Source organism: Somniosus microcephalus, chromosome 3, assembly GCF_052327205.1.
Source record: "Somniosus microcephalus isolate GS21.2 chromosome 3, FLI_Smic_1.0, whole genome shotgun sequence".
Taxonomy (NCBI): domain Eukaryota; kingdom Metazoa; phylum Chordata; class Chondrichthyes; order Squaliformes; family Somniosidae; genus Somniosus; species Somniosus microcephalus.
Genome location: NC_140989.1, coordinates 56,954,532 through 56,980,892, shown reverse-complemented (window position 1 = coordinate 56,980,892; position 26,361 = coordinate 56,954,532). Strand labels below are relative to the sequence as shown.

Below are 26,361 nucleotides of genomic sequence, written 5' to 3'. Positions count from 1 at the left end.
CCCTATTTAGAATACAAATAGTCTGATTTTCTTTTAATCATCTGATCCTCAGGGTGGTTGTGATGTGGCTCCAGAGACCAGAGTATGAAATCCGGTTCCCCACTTTTAAATGAACGTGCTGTATGCTCAATCATTTGACTCCCAACCAAACAGACCTCCACTTAGAACTGATGAAGCTACTCTGAGTTATACCAAAGAGGAAACAAATGAAATGCCACATGTAATCTATTAATGCAGTATTTGGCAAATCAGCATTAAAACATTAAAATTTACAAAATATGAACTAGACAAAAAATGCTTGATATTTCTCTGTAAAACTGCAGTAATAATGTCACAGTTGTTGATCCTCTTGTATAAAGATGGTCAAGGATGTGGGGCATACAGACATCTGGTTTCCAATACAAAGACAGACTTTAAAAAAATACCCACGTCAGACTGAAGATAAAAGCATGAAGTGATATACATTCTGAAGATGCTAACAAATGATTTCAAGGTTATAATCTAATCTCAAGGTTCAGAGGCGTTCTAAACCAAGCATGCAAATATGAACCCTTCGGTCAGATATCTGCCTTGTAATCATTTCCAACAATATTATTCTACATTTTAATAGAGATTTAGAGATAATTTTAAGCAGCTCAAGTGAGTCATTCAACACAAACTGAAAAATCAAGTGAATAGTTCTAAAATTCCCAAGTATTTTTAAAGTTCTCATTTTATTTTTGGAAACCAGACACATGACCAGTTCCCAGAATGTCTATTTCCAAACGGAGCCCAGTGTCTGGTGAAAGGAAGGCCTTTCTGAAACCAGGTTACAATTTTAAGAGCTTTTCTAAAGTTATGGACCGGTGGTCTCTTTACAGATATAAGCAAAGCACACATGGTTCCAGAATGCCCGATGTGAAAAGTTCGTGTTCATTATTTGACAATGACTTAACAAATCTCCTTGTTCCCATTTGGTTTGGAAAGAAACATTAAAAAATAAAGTCAATCGGCAATGCCCAAACATGGGGTATTAGGTGCTGTCCAATTCACCATATGGTAATTTCTCAGTTGAGTTTACAGAGGTGATACTCAGTGACTCAAATCAGAATACTTTGATTAGCAAAGCAGCTCACAGTACAGTGAGCTCTACTGAAGCGTGTAATCAATTTGCATCATTAAAGAAAAATTAGGGCTCATTTGAATTTAAAAAATTGTATACTAGCAACAGAAAATTAGTCTTTACATACATCTGCACATACAATATTCAATTACAATCCAATCCAAAAAAAAGCCTGGAGAACATTCAGGCTTGGGCTGATATGTGGCAAGTAACATTTGCGCCACACAAGTGCCAGGCAATGACTATCTCCAACAAGCGAGAGTCCAACCATCGCCCCATGACATTCAACGGCATTACGATGACTCCCCCAACATCACCATCCTGGGGTCACCATTGACCAGAACCTTAGCTGCACCAGTCACATAAATACTGTGGCTACAACAGCAGGTCAGAGGCTGGGTATTCTGCAGTGAGTGTCTCACCTCCTGACTCCCCAAAGCCATTCCACTAAGCCAGGAGTGTGATGGAATCCTCTCCACTTGCCTGGTTGAGTGCAGCTCCAACAACACTCAAGAAGCTCAACGCCATCCAGGACAAAGGAGCCCACTTGATTGGCACCCCATTCACCAGCTTAAATATTCACTCCCTCCACCACCGGCGCACCATGGCTGCAGTGTGTACCATCTACAAGATGCACTGCAGCAACTCGCCAAGGCTTCGACGGCATCTCTCAAATGCACGACCTCTACCATCTAGAAGGACAAGGGCAGCAGGCACATGGGAACACCACCACCTCCAAGATCCCCTCCAAGCCACACACCATCCTGACTTGGAAATATCTCACCGTTCCTTCATCGTCGTTGGGTCAAAATCCTGCAACTCCCTCCCTAACAACACTGTGGGAGTACCTTCACCACGCAGACTGCAGCGGTTCAAGGCGGCGGCGACTCAAGGGCCATTAGGGATGGGCAACAAATGCTGGCCTTGCCAGTGACACCCACATCCCAGGAACAAAAAAAAAGGCTGGGGTGGCCAGGGGGTGATGTTGAGGCCTTGGCTGAGGATTGATTCTTTGGGGTCAGAGGGGAGAAGGTCAAAGGGTGCAGTGGAAACACCCCAAAGGGTGAGATTGGAAGGAGAGATGGGGTCAGGACAAAGTGAAGGGGAAGAAGGATCATCCAGGGCCTGATATCTAAGGCTGATTTTCTCCCTGGAGGCAGGTTTGCATCGGGAACAGTAGTGGGCGGGTTTCCATCCCGCTCCTGGCTCCTGCCAGCCTGCTGACACAATTTTAGGTTAGTTGGGCGAGTTAAGCCCACCATGTGGGTTACCCGCCCCGATCACAAGGTGCGGGTCTGTTGAGCTGATATGCTGACGCGTTTGCAGCCGGTGCATTTAAGGGGGCCATTTCCCCATTAGAGCTCAGGTCGTTTCTGGTGCTTCTGATGGCTGCTTCTCACCATGATGTCTGCAGAGAAACAAAAGGCAGCTCCCCGCTTCAACAAAGACTCCCTCCATGTTGTGGAGGGAGTCAGAGGACGTCGGGAGGTCCTATACCCAGCTGATTGTCTGCTGAGGAGGTTTCCTTCTTCAAAGGCAGCCTGGCTACGAATAGCTGAGGAGGTCAATGAGAGGTCTATGTACAGACGCATCTGGGTCCAATACAGGAAAAAGTTCAATGATCTCCTGTGTTCTGGAAAAGTGAGTATAAAAGCACACTTACCTTAATTCTGCTGTGTCTGTCATCACATCTCCATCACTCTGCATTGCTAACCCTACTCCTGCACATCCTGACTCAACCCAACATCTCTTGCACCATCCCCCATCCCTCTCTCCCTAGGCACAGCATCACTTCCCCATCTTACTATGCACCCCTCACACCCACCCTCTAGGTTATGCACTGACAACAACTAACAACTCAAAAGGAGGGAACTTCGTAATGGGAACCCACTCCTTCACTGTCTCCCTCAAAACATCTATCCTAGCCATTCTTTACACGCATTCCATCACTCTCACTGAAACTCCACTTCTTTCCCTCATTGCAGGAAAAGAAAGACCACAATAAGAGGGAGAGAACAGGAGGACCACCATCCTTATCACAGTTGACCAACACTGAGGAGGCCGCTCTGGAAATTGTGGGATCGGTGAAACAGCTCGAAGTGGGGGACGGAGAGATGGGCTCAGTTGAACAACCTGGTGACAGAATGCTTCTTCATCCATCTTATTAGGCTTTCATGAGTGACACATATGGCATCTGATGTCATTAGAAATTGAATACTCATCATGTGCACAATGGGATGTGTCGGCAATCTACATATCACATGTCTAACTCATGACTTTACTCTCCCACAGGACCATCAAGAGCCCCCCTCCCTACTGTCCAGGAGGAAGAGCAGGAGGACTCCTCAGAGGATGCTGCATCCTCTGAGGGAGCAGCATCAGCAGAAATGAGCGACCCAGCACCAGCGCAGAGACGCACACGTCGGTGGGTTCGCGAGATAGATTAGTGTTGTCACCTGGTGTATCACAACGCACGAGTGAGCAAGAGCAGATGGTGAAGACAGTGACAGCAGTGGAGCGTCCTCATCAGAGGGCGCAGGACGCTCCTAGCTCTGCTCAGCTGCATGTAGATGCTGAGCCTCGGGGGCCATCCAGAAAGCGCGGTGCTGGAGTTTCAGGACCAAGTGCAGGAGGCTCTGACTGGGTTTGCAACCACTGTGACTGCAACTGTGCAGGGAATGGAGGAGTCCATCTCCAACATGAGCAATGCTGTGGTGCACGCAATGGCGAATGTAGGTCCCGCCGTAGAAAAGATGGAAACCTCCATGGAGGACATAAATCGCCAGACTCAAATGAACATGGTGACTCTCCTAAATAGATGGTCAGCTGTGGAGAATAGATGGGCATCTATCGTGGAGAGGAACCAGAGGTCCATAGACGTCCCCGTTATGAAGACTGTCAGTACAGAGACAGTCCTCATGGCCCCACTGATGTGCAGCATGGTGCTCTCCAGCTACTTGCTAGCAGTGAAGTGCGGGTGGCCAATGAGAGGAATGATGGTGGGAGGCGACATACAAGTGGGAGCTCCTCTCAAAATGCTCCAACTTCCAAAATCGCAGCCTAAGAGTTGTTCTGGACCTGGATAGCTCTTTTTCGACTGGTGCAGATACGATGGGCCGAATGGCTTCCTTCTGTGCCGTAAATTTCTATGATTCTATGTTGAGATTTAATTACATCCTTAAACATATTCCCAGTCTTTTAAATACTAGGATTTTTTTCTATTTTGCTGATATTTGAATTTTGCCATATGGATTAACAGCTTCCAGTCAGGCTACACCAGTTGGACAATTTTCTTCCATTACCATGACCAAAGTTCACTAGAATTCCCATCTTGCTCTCCTGTCACCATGGTTTATGTTTTGTCACCATGGTTTATGTTTTGTCACCTAGTTGTTCTGGTCATTTTACTGGTGCCCAGATATTTCTTGCAGGTTCAAGCCACATGGCAAGACAGAGGAGTTGGTATTATTTTCATGCTGATGAAAGTACTCTGTTGCAAGATTAACAGCAAGGAAATAGAATTTAATATTAACTATTACCAGAATGTTTAGATTTTATAAAGATATAATAGGTTTATATAGACACATTTCCTTTAACTCACCATCTAACCATGTAAAATTCACTGTGTGTCTTTGCATATTAAAATGAAGTGAACGAGTATTTTTTCAGTGCATAGATTTTAAAAGAACACCCATCTGTGTTGGACCTTATGAAGCCACAAAATTGACATGGCTGCTAGTAGACATCAGCTGAGCAGCACTATAGCAGGTTTGGAGACCTAACGTGACATTTATCTTTAGAACTGAGAAAATTACAAGTCACTCAAAAGGTAGAAAGAGTTTTAAAGATATATGCGGGGGTACTTCACATTGAAAATTTTCCTCCTAAACTTGCCTTCTGCTTTGACTCTAAAGCACCCTTTGGAATTGAACCCTTTGCCAGTTTGCCCATTAAGAACGTGCATCTTGAAATTCTTTTGGATAGTGATAAAAACAAGCATTAAACGAAAAACCTTTTGTACTAGCATCATTTTGTGCTTGAGAGCACAGTAAGGTTGAGTGCTCTTTGAAGAGTGGATTCCTGTGGGTGTATAGGCAAAATGCTTTGCCTTTGATTGTCAAATGTCCTCTAGGTCAAAATCTCCTCAAATATCTCAAATGTCTGTGCACAAACTGTATTAGAAGATAGTTAATTAAAATGCAGAGATCCAATTGGCTAGGCAACAGTTCCCAGAGCATTGTACTCTTAGAATCAGTTTAAACATCAAAACATTACTTTATGGAAAGTTTAATTAGTTCAATTATTAAACTCTTCCAAGCTCCCCCCCCCACACACAATTTAGAAGTTATTTTCTCGGACCTCATTCCCAAAGCAAGGGGTAACTCCCAAAAGTAAATGAGTCAGACGATGGAGAAGTGGAGTAAGAGAGTTGGAATAATATAACTGGCAACAACAAATGAGCCAGGATTGCCTTCCCACCCAAAAAAGTGATAATATCCTAGGCCCTTCTATAATGCGTGGTGGATTCCTTTTTGCCCTTCTTTATTTGTGATGGATTCATTTTTAATTGTCCTTAGTAATTTATCACAGAAATTACCCAAACACAATTGTATTGATGAAACTCCCACAGGCCTTGATTACTAAAATGTGTTAATGTTTATATTTTTGCTTTGTGTAAATTAGAGACAATATTTTGATATGAATATATTCACTAGCACCATTTATAACTGAAAAAGATTCCTGTCACCATGATAAATAGGCTTCTGTGTTTCTAAACTTGTGACTGAATCTGGTATTCTGTGAAACTGATGCAACGCAAAGCTCTTCACATTCCTGCAAATACTTATCACTATTTCTTAAGTACAGCTGGTAGAAATATAATTTCCAAATAAAAAAAATGCACTCCAACTTTGCCACCCAGCAAAGATTGTTTATTTTAGCAGATCTCAAATTAGAGAAATGGTGGTTGTAAAGCTGTAAACTGAAATACAATTAAAGCTCATTAACAAACGCACATTCCAAAACCAAGTATTTACAGCACAGAAACAGGCCATTCGGCCCAATAGATCCAGGCCTTGTGGCAAAACATTTTCACTGATCCTAAATGATCCTTTATTACAGTAGCCCAACTCACAAGCTAAATATATTCTCCTTCTTCCCATCCCAATCCAAAAGCAACTGTTTTTGCTGTCACAGGAATTTGAATGAACAATGTCTATGTCTAACACAGGAACAACTGTTTACAAATAGCTTCAATTTACTCCTTTTGAATACAAAAATAGTTTTTAAGCAGAAGTCAAAAACTTGATACACAACAGGGTGGAAATTCCTTTAGGACTGTTTCTGGGTCTGAAACAGGCGCTGTGCAGATAGCGCGCGCCCCAACTAGGAGGCCTGGGACCAGCCCAAAATTGGGCCTCTGGCTTCACTAAAATTATTACAGGTAGCTCACTCATTTTATGAAGGTGAATGTTGAGCCGACTGCCTCACCAGCAGCAGCCTGAAGTTAAGTCCCGGAGCCTGGGGAGAAGAAGGGAAGGGGGGCCGATTGCAGGCGAGTAATGGCCCTCGAGTGTACCGTGGAGCACTCCTGCTCCTCCTGGATCCACATCAAATGGTAAAAAAAAAAAATTACCTTTTTGGTGGTGGTTGCTTGCTCAAGACAGCTCCGCTCAAGACAGCACAATTTCTATGAGGGTCCTAAAACAGGTGTTAAGCGCCTTGCATATTTGAGGTGACACCCTCAGATTTCTGAAAAATGGCTTGACCCAATATCGGGTTGGACATCTTTCAGGCCTTCTTGGGATGCAGGACATTGGTGCCTGAAATTGGCCCTCGTTGTACCTGTTTTATGCCTGTAAAATGAGTGAAATGAGGTCCAATTTCGACGCCAACATTTTTTATTCAAAAAGTTTACAAGCCCTTTAACAAACCTCAGATTCTCCAATTCTTCAGGTAATGAAGCAGTCCATGCCTACAGGCAGCAAGACCTAGACAACATCCAGGTTTGGGCTCATAAGTGGCAAGGAACATTTATGCTGCACAAGTGTCAGGCAATGTCCATCTCCGACAAGAGAGAGTCTAACCACCTCCCTTTGACATGCATTGGCATTACCATCGTCAAAACCACCACCATCAACATCCTGGAGGTCACCATTAACCAGAAGCTTAACTGGACCAGCCACATAAATACTGTGGCTACAACAGCAGATCAGAGGCTGGGTATTCTGCGGCGAGTGTCTCACCTCCTGACTCCCCAAAGCCTTTCCACCATCTACAAGGCACAAGTCAGGAGTGTGATGGAATACTCTCCACTTGCCTGGATGAGTGCAGCTCCAACAACACTCGAGAAGCTCCACACCATCCAGGACAAAGCAGCCTGCTTGATCGGCACCCCATCCACCACCCTAAACATTCACTCCCTCCATCACTGGCGCAACGTGGCTGCAGTGTGTACCATCTACAAGATGCAGTTCAGCAACTCGCCAAGTCTTCTTCAACTCCCAAACCTGCAAACTCTACCACCCAGAAGGACAAGGGGAGCAGGTGCATGGGAACACCACCACCTCCAAGTTCCCCTCCAAGTCACAGACCGTCCTAACCTGGAAATATATCGCTGTTCCTTCATCGTCGCTGGGTCAAAATCCTGGAACTCCCTCCCGAACAGCACTGTGGGAGTACCTTCACCACACGGACTGCAGTGGATCAAGAAGGTGGATCACCACCACCTTCTCAAGGGCAATTACGAATGGGCAATAACTGCTGGCCTTGCCAGCAATGCCCATATTCCATGAATAAAAACATTTTAAAAAACACAGAAATGCAGAAGTGGTCTCTTTCATGGAATCTTTTACACAAAATTAACAGGACTCAGTTTGAAAAACAGTTTTCAGCTTCCACTGAGTGATGCACTAATGTTGTATTTTTTTGGACATGGGAGTTATTTTATTCAATTTGTTTCATGCCATTTTCACAATGGAGCAGACCCTTGAACAAAGCAAATGCAGTGTGACAATAAATAAAAATGGAATTGATGCACGCTTCATTCTTCCAAATGTTGCATAAAACAAAATAGGATTTGGATCTAGAAAATGAAATCCCATTGAAGGTTAGATTAGAGCAAATACAAGCTTCACCATTAAATGAGTTAAAATGTCAAGTAATTGTGATCTTCTTCTGTAGTCCCTTTCAGTTAAAGTTATGGTTCATTCCACTTCAAGAGGGAAATATGTTTTGCAGTTTAAAGATAAATACCCAAAGTGCCCAGTAGCTTTAAAGCTTGAATATTTAACTTTCTTCATATTCATCCCTCCCAGACACTAAGGGAACATGTAGGTAACCTCTTCCCAGCCCTCTGCCATTACCACTCTAGATAGCCAAAAGGAGATGTGCATCAGTGGCTTAGGGCCATATGTACTCCAATTTCCCCTCACTGTGGACAGACATGTAGCTAATACTAAGAACTCAACGTACTGCAAGTGTATCCTTCCACTCCATCAAGGAACAGCTTGTTAAAGCACCAACACACTCTGGATGGGTGACTATTGACTACATTCTAAGCAGTCCATAGATCTTGTGTACAAATCATGGATAGTTTCAATCAGAATATTGGACAATTTAATGGTTCCTTCAAACTTAACAGAATGTACTAAGCCAATTTCACACCGTATAGGCTATATTCTATCCGTTCGTTGTGTTCTTCCCTAGGGCGGGTCTGAACTCAAGTCTCACTTGATTCACACCCAGTATTCAGAACTATCTCTGCTTAGCAGGGCTGTCTGGAGTGGGGCCCGAACCCAACCTTTCTGACTCAAAAGGTGGGAATACTATCACTAAGCCCGTGGTCACTCCGTTCAGACATGGGTACTATAATGTATGTACCTTTAAGGGGGAGAACTACTTTTTACAGCTCCTGTATCCTGTAGTACCGGCAGTGACCACACCTGTATATAAACCCTGAGTAGTGATCTGTACAGTCAGTTGCAGTTTGAACCACGTTGAGTAAACACCTGTTGATCGTTCCCTGCAGTCTGTTGTGGAAATAGAGGTTAATAATTATGATCTAATTGGGATTACGGAAACATGGTTGCAGGGTGAGCAGGGCTGGGAGCTTAACATACAGGGGTATTCAGTATTTAGGAAGGATCGACAAAAAAGAAAGGGAGGAGGGGTAGCATTGCTAGTAAAAGAGGGGATAAATGCAATTGAAAGGAAGGATATTAACTCAGTTAATACAGAATCTATATGGGTGGAGCTAAGAAATAGCGAGGGGCGAAAAACATTAATAGGAGTGGTATATAGGCCTCCAAATAGTAAAATAGAGGTTAGGGAGGGCATCACGAGGGAAATTAGAGAAGCGTGCAATAAGAGCACAGCTGTCATCATAGGTGACTTTAACTTACATATAGATTGGACTAGCCTAATCAGTAAAAATAATGAGGAGGAGGAATTCCTTGAGTGTTTGAGGGATGGTTATCTGGATCAATATGTCGAGGAACCAACTCGGGAACAGGCTATATTGGACTGGGTACTGTGCAATGAGAAGGGACTAATCAGTAATCTTGTTGTACGGGGACCCTTGGGTCAGAGCGATCATAACATGATCGATTTCTCACTCGAAATGGAGAGCGAAGAAATTGACTCAGAGACTAAGGTCCTGAATTTAAACAAGGGGAATTATGATGCCATGAGACGGGAACTGAGTAGGTCTGATTGGACAACGTTCCTGGGAGGACTGGAGGTAGATAAACAATGGCAAACATTTAAAGATAGAATGACAAAATTGCAAAAATTGTTTATACCAATCTGGCATAAAAGGAAATCTAAAAAGGTGACTCAACCGTGGATAACAGGGGAAATTAGAGACAGCATAAAATCCAAAGATAGGGCGTATAAAATAGCCAAAAAAAGCGCCAGAGCGGAAGATTGGGAACAGTTTAAGATAGAGCAAAGGAGGGCAAAGGGCATAATCAAGAGGGGCAAAATAGCTTACGAAAACAAGCTGGCGGAAAATATAAAAACTAACTCCAAAAGCTTTTATAAGTATATCAAAAGGAAAAGACTGGTGAAAACCAAAGTTGGTCCATTGCAGTCAGATACGGGGGAATATAATATGGGAAATAAGGAAATGGCAGATCAACTAAATGCATACTTTGGGTCAGTCTTTACGAAGGAAGACACAAAAAACCTCCCTGGGATATCGGGAAAAATAGGGACATTGGCAAAGGAGGAACTGACGCAAATCAATATCTCTAAGGATATGGTGTTAAGGAAGCTAAAGGGATTGAAGGTGGACAAATCCCCAGGGCCTGATAACATGCATCCTAGGGTACTGAAGGAGGTGGCCCTAGAGATAGCGGATGCACTAAGGATGATTTTTCAGAATTCATTAGACTCGGGAACAGTGCCGATGGATTGGAGGGTAGCTAACGTTACCCCACTATTCAAAAAGGGGGGTAGGGAAAAAGCAGGTAATTACAGACCTGTAAGCCTTACATCAGTTGTGGGCAAAATGCTGGAGTCCATCATTAAGGATGAAATAGCGGAGCACTTAGCAAATGGGGACAGGATAGGACAGAGTCAACATGGATTTACAAAGGGTAAATCGTGCTTGACTAATCTATTGGAATTTTTTGAGGGAGTAACTGGTAGAATAGATGGGGGAGAGCCAGTAGATGTGGTGTACCTGGACTTCCAAAAGGCCTTCGATAAGGTCCCACATAAAAGATTAGCATGGAAAATTGAGGCTCATGGGATAAAGGGGAAAGTTTTGGCGTGGATAGGGAACTGGCTGTCAGATAGAAAACAGAGAGTTGGAATAAACGGCTCATTTTCTGAATGGCAGGCAGTAACAAGTGGGGTACCACAGGGATCTGTCCTGGGCCCCCAGCTGTTCACAATTTACATTAATGACCTGGATCAGGGAGTCGGATGCAGCATTTCCAAATTTGCAGACGACACTAAACTAGGAGGGGGGGTGGGCTCAGAGGAAGAGACCAGGAAGCTCCAGAGCGATTTGGACAGACTGGGCGATTGGGCGGATAAATGGCAGATGCACTATAATGTGGACAAGTGCGAAGTTATCCACCTTGGGTGCAGGAACGGGAGGGCAAATTATTATTTAAATGGCAATAGATTGGGAGAGGGGGAAGTACAGAGAGACCTGGGTGTTCTTGTACACCAGTCACTGAAGGCGAGCATGCAGGTGCAACAGGCGGTCAAGAAGGCAAACGGTATGCTGGCCTTCATAGCAAAAGGGTTAGAATACAGGAACAGGGATACCTTGCTGCAGCTGTACAGGGCACTGGTGAGACCACACCTCGAGTACTGTGTACAGTTTTGGTCGCCTCATCTGAGGAAGGATGTTCTTGCCATGGAGGGGGTGCAGCGGCGATTCACCAGGCTGATACCAGGAATGGCGGGAATGACCTATGAGGAGAGACTATGTAGTTTAGGGATGTACACACTGGAGTTTAGAAGATTGAGAGGGGACCTCATAGAAGTGTATAAAATTCTGACAGGTCTAGACAGACTGGATGCAGAAGGAATGTTTCCCTTGGCGGGTGAGAACAGAACTAGAGGACATAATTTAAGGATAAGGGCTAAACCATTTAGGACAGAGATGAGGGGGAATTTCTTCACTCAGAGAGTGGTGAACCTGTGGAACTCATTGCCACAGAGGGCAGTGTATGCCAGCTCATTAAATATATTTAAGAGGGAATTAGATATATTTCTACGGGCAAAAGGGGTTAAGGGTTACGGAGAGAAGGCGGGGACGGGATACTGAATTAAAGGATCAGCCATGATCTCATTAAATGGCGGAGCAGGCACGAAGGGCCGAATGGCCTACTCCTGCTCCTATCTTCTATGTATCTATGTATCTATGTTGTCTGATTATTGAAGGAAACAACATTAAGATACACGGATCTAACATTGGCGACGACGCAGATTCGAACCTACCTGCAACTCTGCATCACCTCCCAGGGATTCGCTCCTGGAGAACAGTGGAAGGAGGTCGAGTCCAGAAGCACTGGCGTCGACCACGGGCAACTGCCCAGTCATCCAGCGGAGATTTGAGCATCACAGGAGAGGCTGTCGAGAGCCAGGCTTGGCTTTCCAGTCATGGTGGTCCAGCGAAACGGGCTGGCAACAGGTACTGCGCAGACCCTTCCCGGACAGCGGCAGCTAGAGCCGACCGAGCGGCACAGAAAAAGGCCAAACAGCGTCGACGGGGGAGAGAGAGAGAGAGAGAGAGAGAGAGGGCAGAGCGCACAGGGCGCAGCCGGTGTTCAGGACCGAGCGGCGTCAACGGGGGGGAGAGAGGCAAAAGAGAGCAGAGCGCAGCCGGTGTTCAAGGGCCGAGCAGCGTCAACGGGGGAGAGAGAGAGGGCAGAGCGCACAGGGCGCAGCTGGTGTTCAGCACCGAGCGGCATCAACGGGGAGAGAGACGAGAGAGAGCAGAGCGCAGCCGGTGTTCAAGGGCCGAGCAGCGTCAACGGGGGAGAGGGGCGCGCAGGAAAACGCGAGGCGCTGCCATTGCCATGAGGACCGCAGAGAGCGGCATTGGCAGCAGCGCAGGAGCAGCAGCGCAGCAGCAGCGCACAAAACCCACAGGGCGTCGCCATTTGCCACGAGGACCGCCGAGAGCGGCGTTGGCAACAGCACGGGAGACGCCATTTTAAGCCGCAGCGGGGAAGAAAGGAAAGCGTGGGAGACGCCATTTTAAGCCAGTCTAACCACACCCAAAAATGCCGAAGAGTGGCAGTATCACAGCGTTCGACAATGAAGTCGAAGATTGGACGACATATGTCGAACGCATAGAAGTATACTGCAAGGCGAATGAAGTGCCAGGTGACAAGAAAGCACGGGTACTGTTGAATTCAATGGGTGCAAAAACGTATGGCTTACTATGAAACCTAGTAACTCCAGAGAAGCCAGTAGAAAAGGGTTTTGAAAACAGTGTCAATCCTACAGGACCACTTAAACCCCACACCGCTGCTGATAGCAGAAAGATTTAAGTTTCACAAAAGGAACCAGCATAAAGATGAAAGTAATGCTGAGTATTTAACGGAACTGCCCAAGCTATCGAAACACTGCCAGTTTGGAACGGGACTAGCAGATACTTTAAGGGACAAGTTTGTGTGTGGGCTTCAAAGTGAAGGAACCCAGAAACGGCTTCTATCAGAAAAGGATCTTACGCTGGACAAGGCTTTCAGCATTGCAGTATCACACGAAGCAGCAACACGGGGCGCTGCAGAGATACAACGGAGACCGCAAGAATATGGCACAAATGAAATGTCATACGGAACAGTGAAATGCTATCGCTGCGGCACAACAACACATGACCATAATGATTGCTGGTTCAAGGACAAAGTGTGCAGACAGTGTGGAAAAGTAGGACACATAGCAAGAGTCTGCAGGTCGGGAAAGAAAACCAGCAGCAAGAAATCTCCACAGGAGAAGTACAAGGTACATAAGGTGACGGAGAGTAGTTCAGACGAACAGAAAAGTGATACAGACTCCGGAAGCAAGGAGCTGGGTTGTCTGAAACTACATAATGTGATCAAAACAGAGGATCACCAAACTATCTGGGTCACACTCAAGATAGCAGGAGTCCAAGTGAAAATAGAATTGGACACAGGATCAGCCCTAACAGTCATAAACCGAAGGGACTACAAGCAGCTCTTCTCAAATATACCCTTGAGAGATACAAAGATTGTCTTGAAGACGTACACGGGGCAAAAAGTCTACCCCAAAGGAAAAATAAGGGTGAACGTTATATATAACGGCAAGGAAACACCAAAAATGGACCTATATGTATTGCCAGATGGAGGACCACCACTACTAGGACGTGAATGGATCCGGAAGATACAGCTAGATTGGCATTCCATACAAGCACTGACTGTAGATGCCAAAAAGGATGACGACGTCACACCTGGACGACTGTCAAAAATGCTAACTGACGCACAAGAAGTGTTCCAGCAGGGACTCGGAACACTAAAAGGCATAACAGCGACGATCAAAATAGAGGAAAATGCAAGCCCAAAGTTTTTTTTTTTTTTTTTAAGGCCAGACCGGTACCTTATGCGATCCGCCCAGCCGTCGAAGCAGAGCTGGAAGGTTTGGAACGTTCAGGAGTACTGTCCAAAGTGGACTGGAGCAAGTCGGCTACACCAATCGTTCCTGTAATGAAGAGGTCGTTGAGTAATACGCCTGGGGAACCAAAGAAGGTTCGCATCTGTGGGGACTTTAAGGTGACAGTGAACCCAGTCCTTCACACTGTACAATATCCGCTTCCGCGGATTGAAGATATTTTCGCCTCGCTATCTGGAGGGAAACGCTTCACTAAGATTGATCTGGCCCAGGCGTACCTGCAAATGGAGGTAGAAGAAACCTCGAAACAGTACCTCACGATCAACACTCATAAGGGTCTCTACCAATACAACCGGCTGGTGTTCGGGGTAGCATCAGCTCCGGCTATTTGGCAAAGGGCAATGGAACAAGTCCTGCAAGGGATTCCAGGGACCCAGTGTTATTTGGACGACATCCTGGTCACAGGCGAAAATGACAGTGATCACATCGCCAACCTGGAGCAGGTGCTCACTAGATTGAAGGAATATGGGCTCCGAGCTAATCGCCACAAATGCGAGTTTTTCCAGAAGCAGATCTCGTATTGTGGCCACGTTATTGATAAAGAGGGGTTACATAAGTCCCCTGAAAAGATTGAGGCAGTAGTCAAGGCTCCAGCACCGGAAAATGTGTCACAACTGAGGTCGTTCCTCAGGTTGGTGAACTACTACCATAAGTTCTTGCCGAATTTGTCTACCGTACTACACCCACTGAACACCCTACTGCAAACGGGGGTACCATGGAAGTGGAGTGACGAATGTAAACGAGCTTTCCAGAAGAGCAAAGCATTGATCACATCAAGAGGTGTTGGCTCATTTCAACCCAGCACTACCAATTCGGTTGGCGTGTGATGCATCACCCTATGGCATTGGAGCGGTGCTGTCGCACAAATTCCCGGATGGCTCGGAGAGGCCAGTAGTCTTTGCGTCTCGGTCACAAACTCAGCCGAGCATAACTACGCCCAGATTGACAGGGAGGCCCTCAGCCTAGTGTGGGGAGTGAAAAAGTTCAATCACTATCTGCACAGGCAGAAGTTCACCTTGTTGACTGACCACCAACCACTTGTCTCCATCTTTAATCTAAAGAAGGGCGTTCCGGTGATGACTGCGCAACGGCTACAAAGATGGTCCCTTTTTCTAGGGGTGCACCAATATGAAATCGAGTATAAGGGCACGAAACAGCATGGAAACGCTGATGGGCTATCACGCCTGCCACTGCCTACTGCGGAGGAAGCACCAGCAGTGGATCCTGTCGAAATATTTCATTTGACTATAATTGAATGCTTGCCAGTAACTAACGCTGGCATAGAGAAGGAGACCCAAAATGACCCGACGCTGTCTCGGGTATATGATTTGGCGGTGAAGGGATGGCCAGCACATGGCGACTCACTGTTGCCAGCATTCTCATCCAGAAGAGAACAGCTGTCAGTATGCCAGGGGATCTTGATGTGTGGATCCCGAGTGGTAATTCCACCCAAGTTAAGGGAGAGAGTGCTCAATGAGCTTCACGAAGGTCATCTGGGAGGGGTGAAAATGAAAAGCCTTGCTAGGGCTTATGTGTGGTGGCCGGGGATCGATCAGCAAATCGAGGACCTGACAAAGAGCTGCTCAGGATGCGAGTAGGTCCAAAATGCACCACATGCCCCTCTACACCCATGGGAGTGGCCCTCATCTCCATGGCAACGGGTGCATATTGATTTTGCTGGTCCATTCATGGACTCAATGTTTTTAATAGCCGTGGATGCGCACTCGAAATGGCCTGAGGTGATCAAAATGTCCTCCACCACCACGGAGAAAACTATTGCAGTCCTACGGACCATTTTTGCCAGGAACGGCTTGCCAGAGCAGATTTGCTCTGATAACGGACCACAGTTTGTGTCCAAAGAGTTTCGAAGATTTATGAAAAGGAATGGGGTAAGGCATTACACATCTGCCCCGTATCATCCAGCCACAAATGGATTGGCTGAGAGGTTCGTACAAACCTTTAAAAAAGCAGTAAAGGCCATGTGCGATGACGACATTCCACTGCAGCATAAGGTGGACAATTTCCTGTTAGCCTACAGAAATGCGACACATGCAGTCACCAACCAGGCCCCGGCCATGATGTTCTTTAACCGAAGGTTGAGATCTCGTCTGGATTTGCTCAGACCAAATGTACGAAGAGATGTTGAGAGTAAGCAATTCCAGCACATCAATGAGAAGCCGACAAGGAGCTTCAATGTAGGGCAACCAGTCTTGGCCCGTGACTACCGAACAGAGAAATGGCAACCAGGAACGATATGCACACGGCAGGGGCCACTAATGTACACAGTGGATGTTGGGGAGAACATTGTGAGACGCCATGCTGACCAGATCCTAGAGTCACAGGAACGAGTCAACCCCATGTCTCGGCTATACGTACCTGGTGAGGAACCCGACGTACAGGTCGCATCTACCTCAGAAACAATAGCATTGGAAGCTGATGAATCAACTGACGACAGGGTGCTAGAATCGCCTCCGCACCAAGAGCGAGACACTCGGGAAAGGCGTTATCCAGAAAGAATCAGGAAGCCTCCCCAAAGACTGAATTTATAAATAGACTATTTTCAGTTAATGTTGCATGTTAAAAGTGTTAATTGTAATTAGTTTGATATTTAATTGTTAAATGAGTGTTATGGTACTGTTAATCTAAAAGGGGAGGAATTGTAATGTATGTACCTTTAAGGGGGAGAACTACTTTTTACAGCTCCTGTATCCTGTAGTACCGGCAGTGACCACACCTGTATATAAACCCTGAGTAGTGATCTGTACAGTCAGTTGCAGTTTGAACCACATTGAGTAAACACCTGTTGATCGTTCCCTGCAGTCTGTTGTCTGATTATTGAAGGACACAACATTAAGATACACGGATATAACAGGTACCCCACTGGATCAGTATTTAGAGACCATATTCTAGTCTCCATTCACCAGGGCTGTCTGGAGGAAGGCTCAAACCCTCCAGCTTCCGACTCAGGGCAGGAATGCTATCACTAAATCAAAGGCTTCCTCCGTAGGCTATGTTACCAATCTTTAAATTGTGCTTGGTCTCCTGAACAATCAAATTGCTATCCAATATCCTGATGTCTAATGAAGCATTAAAATATAGATCACCATTAATCTACGGTAACCCAAATATAAAATTAAAAAACAGTAATTTGATTTGTGTATTACTTACACACCAATGTATATACAAATATTATACATCTTGCCCTATGTGTTTGTTCAACTAGGCTTGGAACATTTCCAAAATAAACTATTTTTTTTGTCAAGTGACCAGTTCAATACATCCTATAATTTTAAACCTTTTTTTCCTGTCACCAGCATACCATTAGCTGAAAGCTAAAGATTAAAATACTTTAACCAAAAATTTGCCTCCATTGTAATTTAGCATTTTGTTCCCTTTTGTCCATATAACAGACATGCTAAAGTCACCCAAGAATAAAACCTAATGAGTTAACTCTAGCAAAAAACATTTCTACTGCTAAGGTTGTGTCACTGTTGAAGATTTATTGTCCACTCATTAGTTTTCAGATTTGCTGCATTAATCAGCACTAAGTGTCTGATTCACATGATTTAAAGATACTCTGGAGCATTTATTGAGTGAACTAACAGTATTTTGCGGCACTCAATTCTGCACCAAATTCTCATTATCGGAAAAATTAAGATGATATGAAGACTTTTTTCTTTTACATTCAGTAATAATGCTCAAGAGTTCCACTGTAAGAGTACAAGCTGAGCGTCACCCGTTTCTAATCTTCCATTCCCTCCCCAAAATCTCTTTGATCTAACAAAGTTGAACAGTCCAGGCTGTAGGCCAACTGTCACAAATGCTGCTTCATGTTTAACTAATACATACTTGTAGCAGGGCAACTCAGCAAGGTAAGAAACGTGGGAAACACGGACTAAAGTAACTGCCCTGCCCACTACATCTAACAAACCTTATCCCTTTTGTGCCAAGTGAATTCAAGGTTACCCCAGTCAATAAACCAAAAACATCTGGTTGGGAAGTCAAGAGCTGTTAAGAAAAGGCATTACAACATTTAACTAACAAACTGAGGGGAAGGGAACCCAAGGTCTAAATTGTAGACAGGAAATAACCATTAATCTGTGCATAACAAAGCTTGCTATTACTTACTATAGACACACTGGACAAATTTTGGCCGGACAAGTTATTTAAGTTGCAAAATTGATGTACCTGTGTTCCAATTAATAGGAATGGAACATTTGGTGCATATTCTTTAAGTTCAGGCACCCACTCTTCCCTTACGTTCTGAAATGAAGCTGGATTCACGACCGAGAAGCAGATCAGGAAGACATCAGTCATAGGATAAGACAAAGGTCTCAGACGGTCATAATCTTCCTAAGAAAGCAAAGTAATTGTAAATGTTAAGAAAAAACTGCAAATGCTGCAAATCTGAAATAAAAACAGGAAATGCTGGAAATACAGAGCATCTCCATCTGTATCTTTAAAATAAAAAGATAGGTTAATATTTCAGGTACTGCTCCTTCCTCAGAATACTCAATACCCTTTCTTTCTCTTTACGATACTGACTGACCTGCTGTGTGCTTCTAACACTTCTTGCTTTCATTAAAGTTAAATATTTTTGCCTCAAAATAAGGGAAGTGGAACATTTTACAGGAAAAATAAAAAAGTTACAAACATATTGCATTCATTCTTCTAGTCATACCTTTCAGTCAGATCCATTTTCCATAATGAGAAATGCAGAAACACACTCATATACCAGTGTGAAACAAGAGAGTAAAGTACTAATTAAATAAATGAAATAATGGAAATTACTGTAGTACAGACTCACTTCTGATCTGAAATGCAAACCATTTGACCTTATAGTATGTTAGCTGTTTCTCAGACAGGTGAGCAGGTAATGACTACATATAGTGACTAAACAAAGTTTTATTAGTTCTGTCCAGTGAGCTATTTCATGCCAGTAGGATTGAGGCTCTGACAGAGACTGGCACAATAACCCTCTCCTGTAAAGCAGTTTTTCACTGGACCTTTGGGTTGAGCTTCAAAAAAGCCAAAGGCAAAACTCCTATTAAAGTCATTCCATGCAGTGGCACTATTCTTAGAATCCAACCTGCTCAGCTGAAATGAGATGCATAACTTCAAGTAGAGAAGAGAAACAAGAACAGAAACAGAAAGACAATTCAAGAGGCACAACTTGTACCATTTGGGGCAGCCGCTACAACCATCTTTTTCTAGTTTCATAGTCCTAGAGCCAAGAATAGAACTATTTGGAGTTTAGAACACCTCCCCCCCTCTTAAAAGAAAATATTTGTATGTGATGAGAGCAAAACCCAAAAGGAACATTTTTAGCATTATTATATTTATGAAAACAGACCTTTTTTGTAAGGGATTGAGGCTGCTATAATTTAAATTCATTTAACCACTTTTCACAAGTTGGTTACTGGATTATAACAAAAAACAACAAACTGATGTTATGCTGCATAATATAAATCATTGATGATAATGAAAATATTATGCAATTAGTTATTGAATGGATTTAGCTAGACAAAACCAAAGGCCATAGTAATGCTATTCTCCAACCCTAAAGTATATCCTTGAATGTTTATTCTTACCCTGCCCAAAAACATTTTGGATATAAAATTAAGTGATATTAAAAACATATGTAATAAATACACTTTAAAATACTTTCAATTATGTTTAACTGTGAATACAATACACTTTGTTCTTTTTTATTTAAACTTTGTACAGTCCATTCATTTTATCAGACGTCAGTTATAAAACTGCAGTTACTCACTTGTATATTTTTCAATTTTTATTCCATGAATACTCAAGTTCTTCCACTTAAAACCAAAACCTGATATTGTTAAAAATGTACCAATTAATCAAGCTTGGTCCTAGCCAATAAAGACTTAACATCAATTATTTGTACTGGAGAAATGACTGAGTAGAGGAAGGGTTTATGTCAAGGAATAACCATGGGTGTGATGTGACATTTTCTGTTTTTGTATCTGACTAGTGTTGAAGGGGGAAGGGAAAAGGAGGAGAGGGAGAAGGACAAATCAATATGAATTTTCCTTAAAGGGCATCTGTTCAATTCATTTACACTATACACAATGGTATCCATCAGCGGAAGCTGCTGAGCAAAGTGAATCTCAACTCATAACTTCAACAGTTTTGAGAAGCAATTGAAAACATTGCAACTGGAATGTACTAAAGCGTATTTAAATATGTAATTTAGACATTGCATAATTCAAAACATCCAGAACGGCAATAAGCGTTCTGTATTTGCAAGGAATTGCTATAAAAGTTTCATGTGAAAGTAGGAAAAATAAAAAAGGTACATTTAATTAGTTTGCAGGCTAAGCTCAAGATTAAAAACTTGCTGAGCACAAGCTGTACAATTCAAAGAAATAAATTTAAAACCCCTCTCAGAGGCTTAACTTGGGAAAGTGGTGAAAAAAAAAACCTTATCTTTATAGGGATAAGACTGCTCTGAAACATAATTAAACAAATGTTAAACATATATAAACACAGTCTAATATAGAAATTACCAGTTTAATAATTTTTTAGCTTTAGGAAAAAACTGTCCCAGAATATATAAATTTAAAATTGTTAGGTTACCAATTGTAAAGTAATTGACCATCTGTTGCTTTCATGCTCGTACTCTTAATCACGGCAGTGTGAGTCAATCAAAACCATCTGCCTGACACAAAAATAGATGGGGAGCATGTGGTTGCATTCCTACAAATATCAAAATGTCAATTCATAGATGGCGAGGAAAAGAAAAACTCAAGTGAAGCGGGGTTTAAAAAGTATTTTACAAAAAACGCAAGTGCGAATGGGAAGGTTTTTTTTGTCCTCAAACCCAAGAGAAGTATAATTTTCAAGCTAAATCACTTTTGAAGTTAATAGGTATATAAAGATTCTACTCTCGATAGTACTTTAAATGCAGCTTCTTTGAGACAAAACACAGGAAAGTTCCCAAGAGTTTCATTTTTTCAGGTAGTAACTCTAGAGTATGGATACTACTATTTAAAAATAAAAAAAGAAAGCACTGTGACCCCCCTTCTACAACTTTATTACCCAGACCCATACTAGCTGAGACCATGCTTTCTGCAGATGTTAATGGATCAGAATCCAGTTTCAGCAGGAAACGTTCTCTTGCAATGAATGCTTGTTGCAACACTTCCAATTTTCTCTGCTACAACTTAAAACAATTTTTAAACATTAGGGGGTACAGTTTCGACTTGTTTACGCGAGTGATATCAGCGCGATCCAGACAGAATCAACCGAACCAGCCCAAGAGAGATCGGGGAATTTTAAATGCATGTGAGTTATGCCCAAAACCACTTGTGTTCATATTTTCCGCAATCTTTTATGCTTATTCAAGATTCAATTTGCCCGGATCAGGCCCCGCCCATAAAAGTAGCTACACCCCCAGGTCACAATTGTGAGATTCTGCCAGTTTCGCTGGTTAGGGAAAGCACTTCAAATTGCGCTCATTTAGACGCACAGGCACGTTTTACAAGTTTTTTCAAAACAAAAATATTTAATTTACTAACAAAGGGTACACCAATGAAATTATTTTAAAAAAAGCTATGCTGAACCATTTAAGTAATTTTCAGTGATTTTAAAATCAGGTTACTCACAGGTGGAGGACTGGACATCCTTATTAAAAATGCTTATTTTTAATGATAACCAAGATGACAGCTGAAAATGAGTTTATCACGATCACAATTTGAGTTGGCTGATCAGACTCCAATTTTATTAGATTGCTCTGGTATTCCCTTTCCTGCCTCTTAAAAATATATTATTTTTAAATGCAGGTCGTTCCCAAACAATTTAAACTTCAGCATGCAAGCAAAGCAATTACATTATCAGTGGGCCCAGTCTTGCTTCAGTAATGATGGCAAGGGATAAGAAAGTAACAAACGGGACTCTCATACACAACCTTTAGTTTCTGAGTATGTACACAGACCATAGTTACTATTACAACCAACATAAATCCATGCATCACAAATGAAGACCAAAACATGATGGGTCTAGCGTAGCATAACCAAGATCTCAAGCTCACAAATTTAAGTATTATACCCTCAAATTTAATTTGTAATATTTTTTTAAAACATTTCTTTATAACAACATTAATCAGGTACTTCTGGTCACTCAAGGAAGTACTTAACTGAGCATAACAGAAAGTGCCTACAATGATGCAAAATAGACAGCCTTTTCAGCTGTAAAATAAAGTGCTTTAATTTGAAAAAGCCTTGCATTTATTAGAATTATCTAGAGTTGTGCCTATTGAAATTGACTGTAATCAAAAGTTTAACTAAAATAATAAAAATATATAGCTGGTTTCTTGAGCAGTTTAACAACCTAACTTAGCATCACCCTCTGAGACATTTGATTCCATATCTATTTGATTGGAATGTTACGATGGCTGGTGACCAGATAGCTGCGATTTTGCAAGCCTCCTACAAGGTTAAGTCGTTGCAGAGTATAGCACTACAGTCTATTCTTCTCAGTTCAAAGTGGCTTAATTTGAATTATTTGAATACATTTTTAAAGCACAAAATTCCCACTTTGTGTTATTTACATTAGTTATTGGATTATTTAAACATAGTGCAAAAAATGACTGAATTATCTGTATACACAAAACCTAAAATTGGGAAAAATATCCAGCTAATATTAAATGAAAACTACAGCTCAAAGTTAACACAATACCAGGGAAAATATCACACGCTTGATAAAAAAAATGTTGTATGGTTTGATTATATAAAAAAGTGTTCACATAGTCAAATGATTTGACTAAATATTTACATCACCAGCAATCTGTCAGCACAGTTCTACTCACTTTTAATTTTGCAGCTTTCGAAGTTAACAGTTTAAATTTTCCCACATAAACTATACTTTTCTACCCAAAACATTAATTAATATAACTTCAATAGTGGGAAAATGTTAACAATCCATATCCACAACACAGTGTGGCTCACTAACAGTAAAATAAATCAAAGTTTCTTTGTGTGTATCAACAAGTAAAAACACACACAAAAGAAAATCCCAATTTCTTCCCGACTTAGGACATACTGGTATCCCCATTATCCACACATATCCAAGCTTCTTGGCCCATCTCTGGCAAACCTCCACATAATACACCATTTGAAAAAAATAGCTACCCTGATTGTCAAAATTCAATTCAATTCAATTTTATTTGTCATATATGCAGCAGACGTGTGTACTGTACAAAAGTTGAACTGCATAAAATCTCTCAAATATAATGGGTCAGAATTTGCTGGAGCGGGGTGTGCCAATTTATTTGGGTTTTTTTCCTTGCCCTTCAGCTCAAAACATTTTTGCACCACAAATTGCTGGAAAGGCAAGCTAATAACGGGGCATCTGGGGCCTTGGTGAACGACGGGACCAATAGTCTATCTCCTTAACCAATGAAATTTAAGGATAGAGAAAGAAACAGAGCAAAGGACATAGATGAGGTCACTTTATTGTCACATGATATCTGCGGCAGTGAATTAAAGTCAAATTAGATACAGAAAGAGAAATAATGATAGAGAAAGGAAGATTGGATTAGGAGTGAGAGAGAGACAAAGGAAAAGAAAAAAAATGAAAACATTAAAAAAAATGTAAAACCCAGCAACAATTTAATACCTGCAGGAGTGAGAACTACAGTTTCAATTGTTCCCTTTCTGGGTCTCTGAGATTGAGTGGCATTGCAGGAACACAAATCTCATCATTAAAAAGAGTCCTTACGTCGTGAAATACCAGCCATAACTTTCTGCGGTGAGTTTAATTCATATTTATGGCACAAATCCAGCAATTTCTTGAAATGCACGGGGAGGTTAACGGCCAGCTCCAGTTTTTGCAGCAGCTAACAGTGATTCGCAACTCACAGCGTGTCTCTTCCTCGCCACAAATTGCTGGGGGAGGTTTTATGCACTAGTAACAGCGAGCGCCGTAAACTTGCCGTTATTTTTCCAGCAATTTTGGGGCCATTGACTGTTTATATCATCGATATGATTACAACTTACATAAACCCTCTCCCCAGGGAATTCAGTCCAAAGAAAATAGAGAGACATTTTCACTCAGGACTAAGGAAACAAATCATGTGTCAAATTCAGTCATGAGACAGTTATTACAGAGACTGCTAAACTTCCCCACACTAAAATACATAATACATCCCACAGCATGCACAAGAAAAATTCAAACAAGTTCCCTTTTCTTGAAAGATGTAAAAAAAATTAAAAACTCAACTCACCTGTCCTGCAGTATCATAAAGTCCAAGGAGATATTGTTTACCTCCCACCGTGACAGTGACTGTCCAAACAGGAAAAAGAATGTACATTTTACTAGTTACTACAGTAACTTACAGAATAATGTAGCAAATGTTTTTAATTAATAGCGTATGGAACATGCATCAAAAAGGCTGGTTGAAAAAAGACTAGAATCAGACAGTGAAACTTTACTGAAACTTTCCCAAAAGTTCGCGTTCAGCTTTATGAGCTGGAATGAATTTGAAGATAAAATTAAAACTTCTCCAAACAAACAAACAAAAATCAAACGACAATATACTTATTTCTGTATAAAATATTACCCGCATAATGGTCGAACACAGTTGGCACATATTCCTCTGGAAAAGCGTCGTTGGCGTAGCTCATCAGCAAACAAGTTTTGCCCACCGCTCCGTCCCCGATCACCACGCACTTTAACATACTCCTCGCACCCGTTCCATTGGCCATGGTGCGGGCAGCTTCATTGCTTCAGGATCACCTTTCCACCGGGACATGCCAAAGGTGCCATTTTCCACATGTTCAACCCGTCCTGTGGTTCTCAAACAACTGCATTCCCTCCCCAGTTACAAAAAGACCTTAAAATGTTTGATAAAAGGAAAACTAGCAGCGACTTTCCCCTTCCCCTCGCCTTAATCTGACTGTGACAAGAGGACAAGCGGTCTTGACAACAAATAGGGAGCTTTGCTGCCCGCGCTCTAAAACAGGAGAGTTTGACACATCTGGATTTCCTTCCAGCAGCAGCAACAGCAACGATCTGAATGTCAATATTTAAAACTCCATGCTCCAGTACTTTTTATGTATTTGTCCCTCTTTCTTCTCCTCTCTCTCTCTCTCTTTCTCTTTCTCTTCCCACCGTCCACTGACTACACTCAGGCTGCATTGTACAAGCAGCCGAACTTAGCCTGGACAAGGAGGAGGAGGAGGAGGTGTTGGTGGAGGGGGGGACGCCGGCCGATTGACAGCCCGCTCCACCAGTCACTAGTGCCGGCCAGCCGCCGTTTCGCCAGTGAGCAGAGCGCCAAGGCGTGTGCTTCCCATAGCACAAATCCAGAGAGTCATTGTATCACCGCCGCAGATATCATGTGACAATAAAGTGACCTCATCTATTCAGAGCAGCGCTGAGATTTAAAACGGAGTCACAGCCACTCTGTTAAAAAAAAGCCAGAATACAATTTGCAAGATCCCCTTCCTAAAACAAAAATGCTCTTTCAGCGATATAATTGTATTTAGCATAATTGCCTATTCTATTGTTGCTAACTGATCATATTACTGTTAACGTAACGTCGCAGCAGTGATAGATTCTTTTTCAGAGGGAGATACCACCTTTTTTAAGCCGTTTAGTACAGTCCTGCATTATTCGTCATTCAAGTGGGAATCCTCTTCCTTTGCCGTCCTATGACTCTGTGATTCTAAAGTCACCCTAAAATTGGAAGGCATGAAGGCGTGGGAGCAGTCTGGGGAATGCATCTTCTTCCAATTTTCCCATCACTTTGTCGGCCTCCACTTTGTGATCATTCCTTCAGGTTGGAACCAAATTGGAGCCCTAGTAAAACAAGTCAATGGGAACCAGGAAGAAAACTCCACTGGCTGGAGTCATACTTAGCACAAAGGAAGATGGTTGTGGTGGTTGGAGTTCAATCATCTCAGCCCCAGGATATTGCTGCAGGAGTTCCTCAGGGCAGTGTCCTAGGCCTAACCATCTTCACCTGCTTCATCAATTACCTTCCCTCCATCATAAGGTCAGATGTTGGGATGTTCGCTGATGGTTATAAGAACATAAGAAGTAGGAGCAGGAGTAGGCCATACGGCCCCTCGGGCCTGCTCCGC

The 26,361-nt window shown here is 42.7% G+C and overlaps 1 protein-coding gene across 3 annotated transcripts in view; it reads right to left on the bottom strand.

Annotated features, from left to right (window-relative positions):
- rhoq (ras homolog family member Q) overlaps nt 1-25,539 on the bottom strand; it is a 29,807-nt gene extending 4,268 nt beyond the window's left edge. Inside the window, exons 1-3 of one of the 3 annotated variants that reach the window (XM_085980551.1) lie at nt 24,837-25,539; nt 24,501-24,559; nt 18,443-18,607 (exon numbers count right to left, since the gene is read on the bottom strand). In XM_085980551.1, coding sequence (XP_085836677.1) covers nt 18,443-18,607; nt 24,501-24,559; nt 24,837-24,981 — 369 coding nt within the window. In that variant the 5' untranslated portion in view covers nt 24,982-25,539. The remainder of the gene's footprint in view (nt 1-18,442; nt 18,608-24,500; nt 24,560-24,836) is intronic. The other 2 variants (XM_085980554.1, XM_085980545.1) reach the window with 2 other exon arrangements.
- Nucleotides 25,540-26,361: the final 822 nt, after the last annotated feature.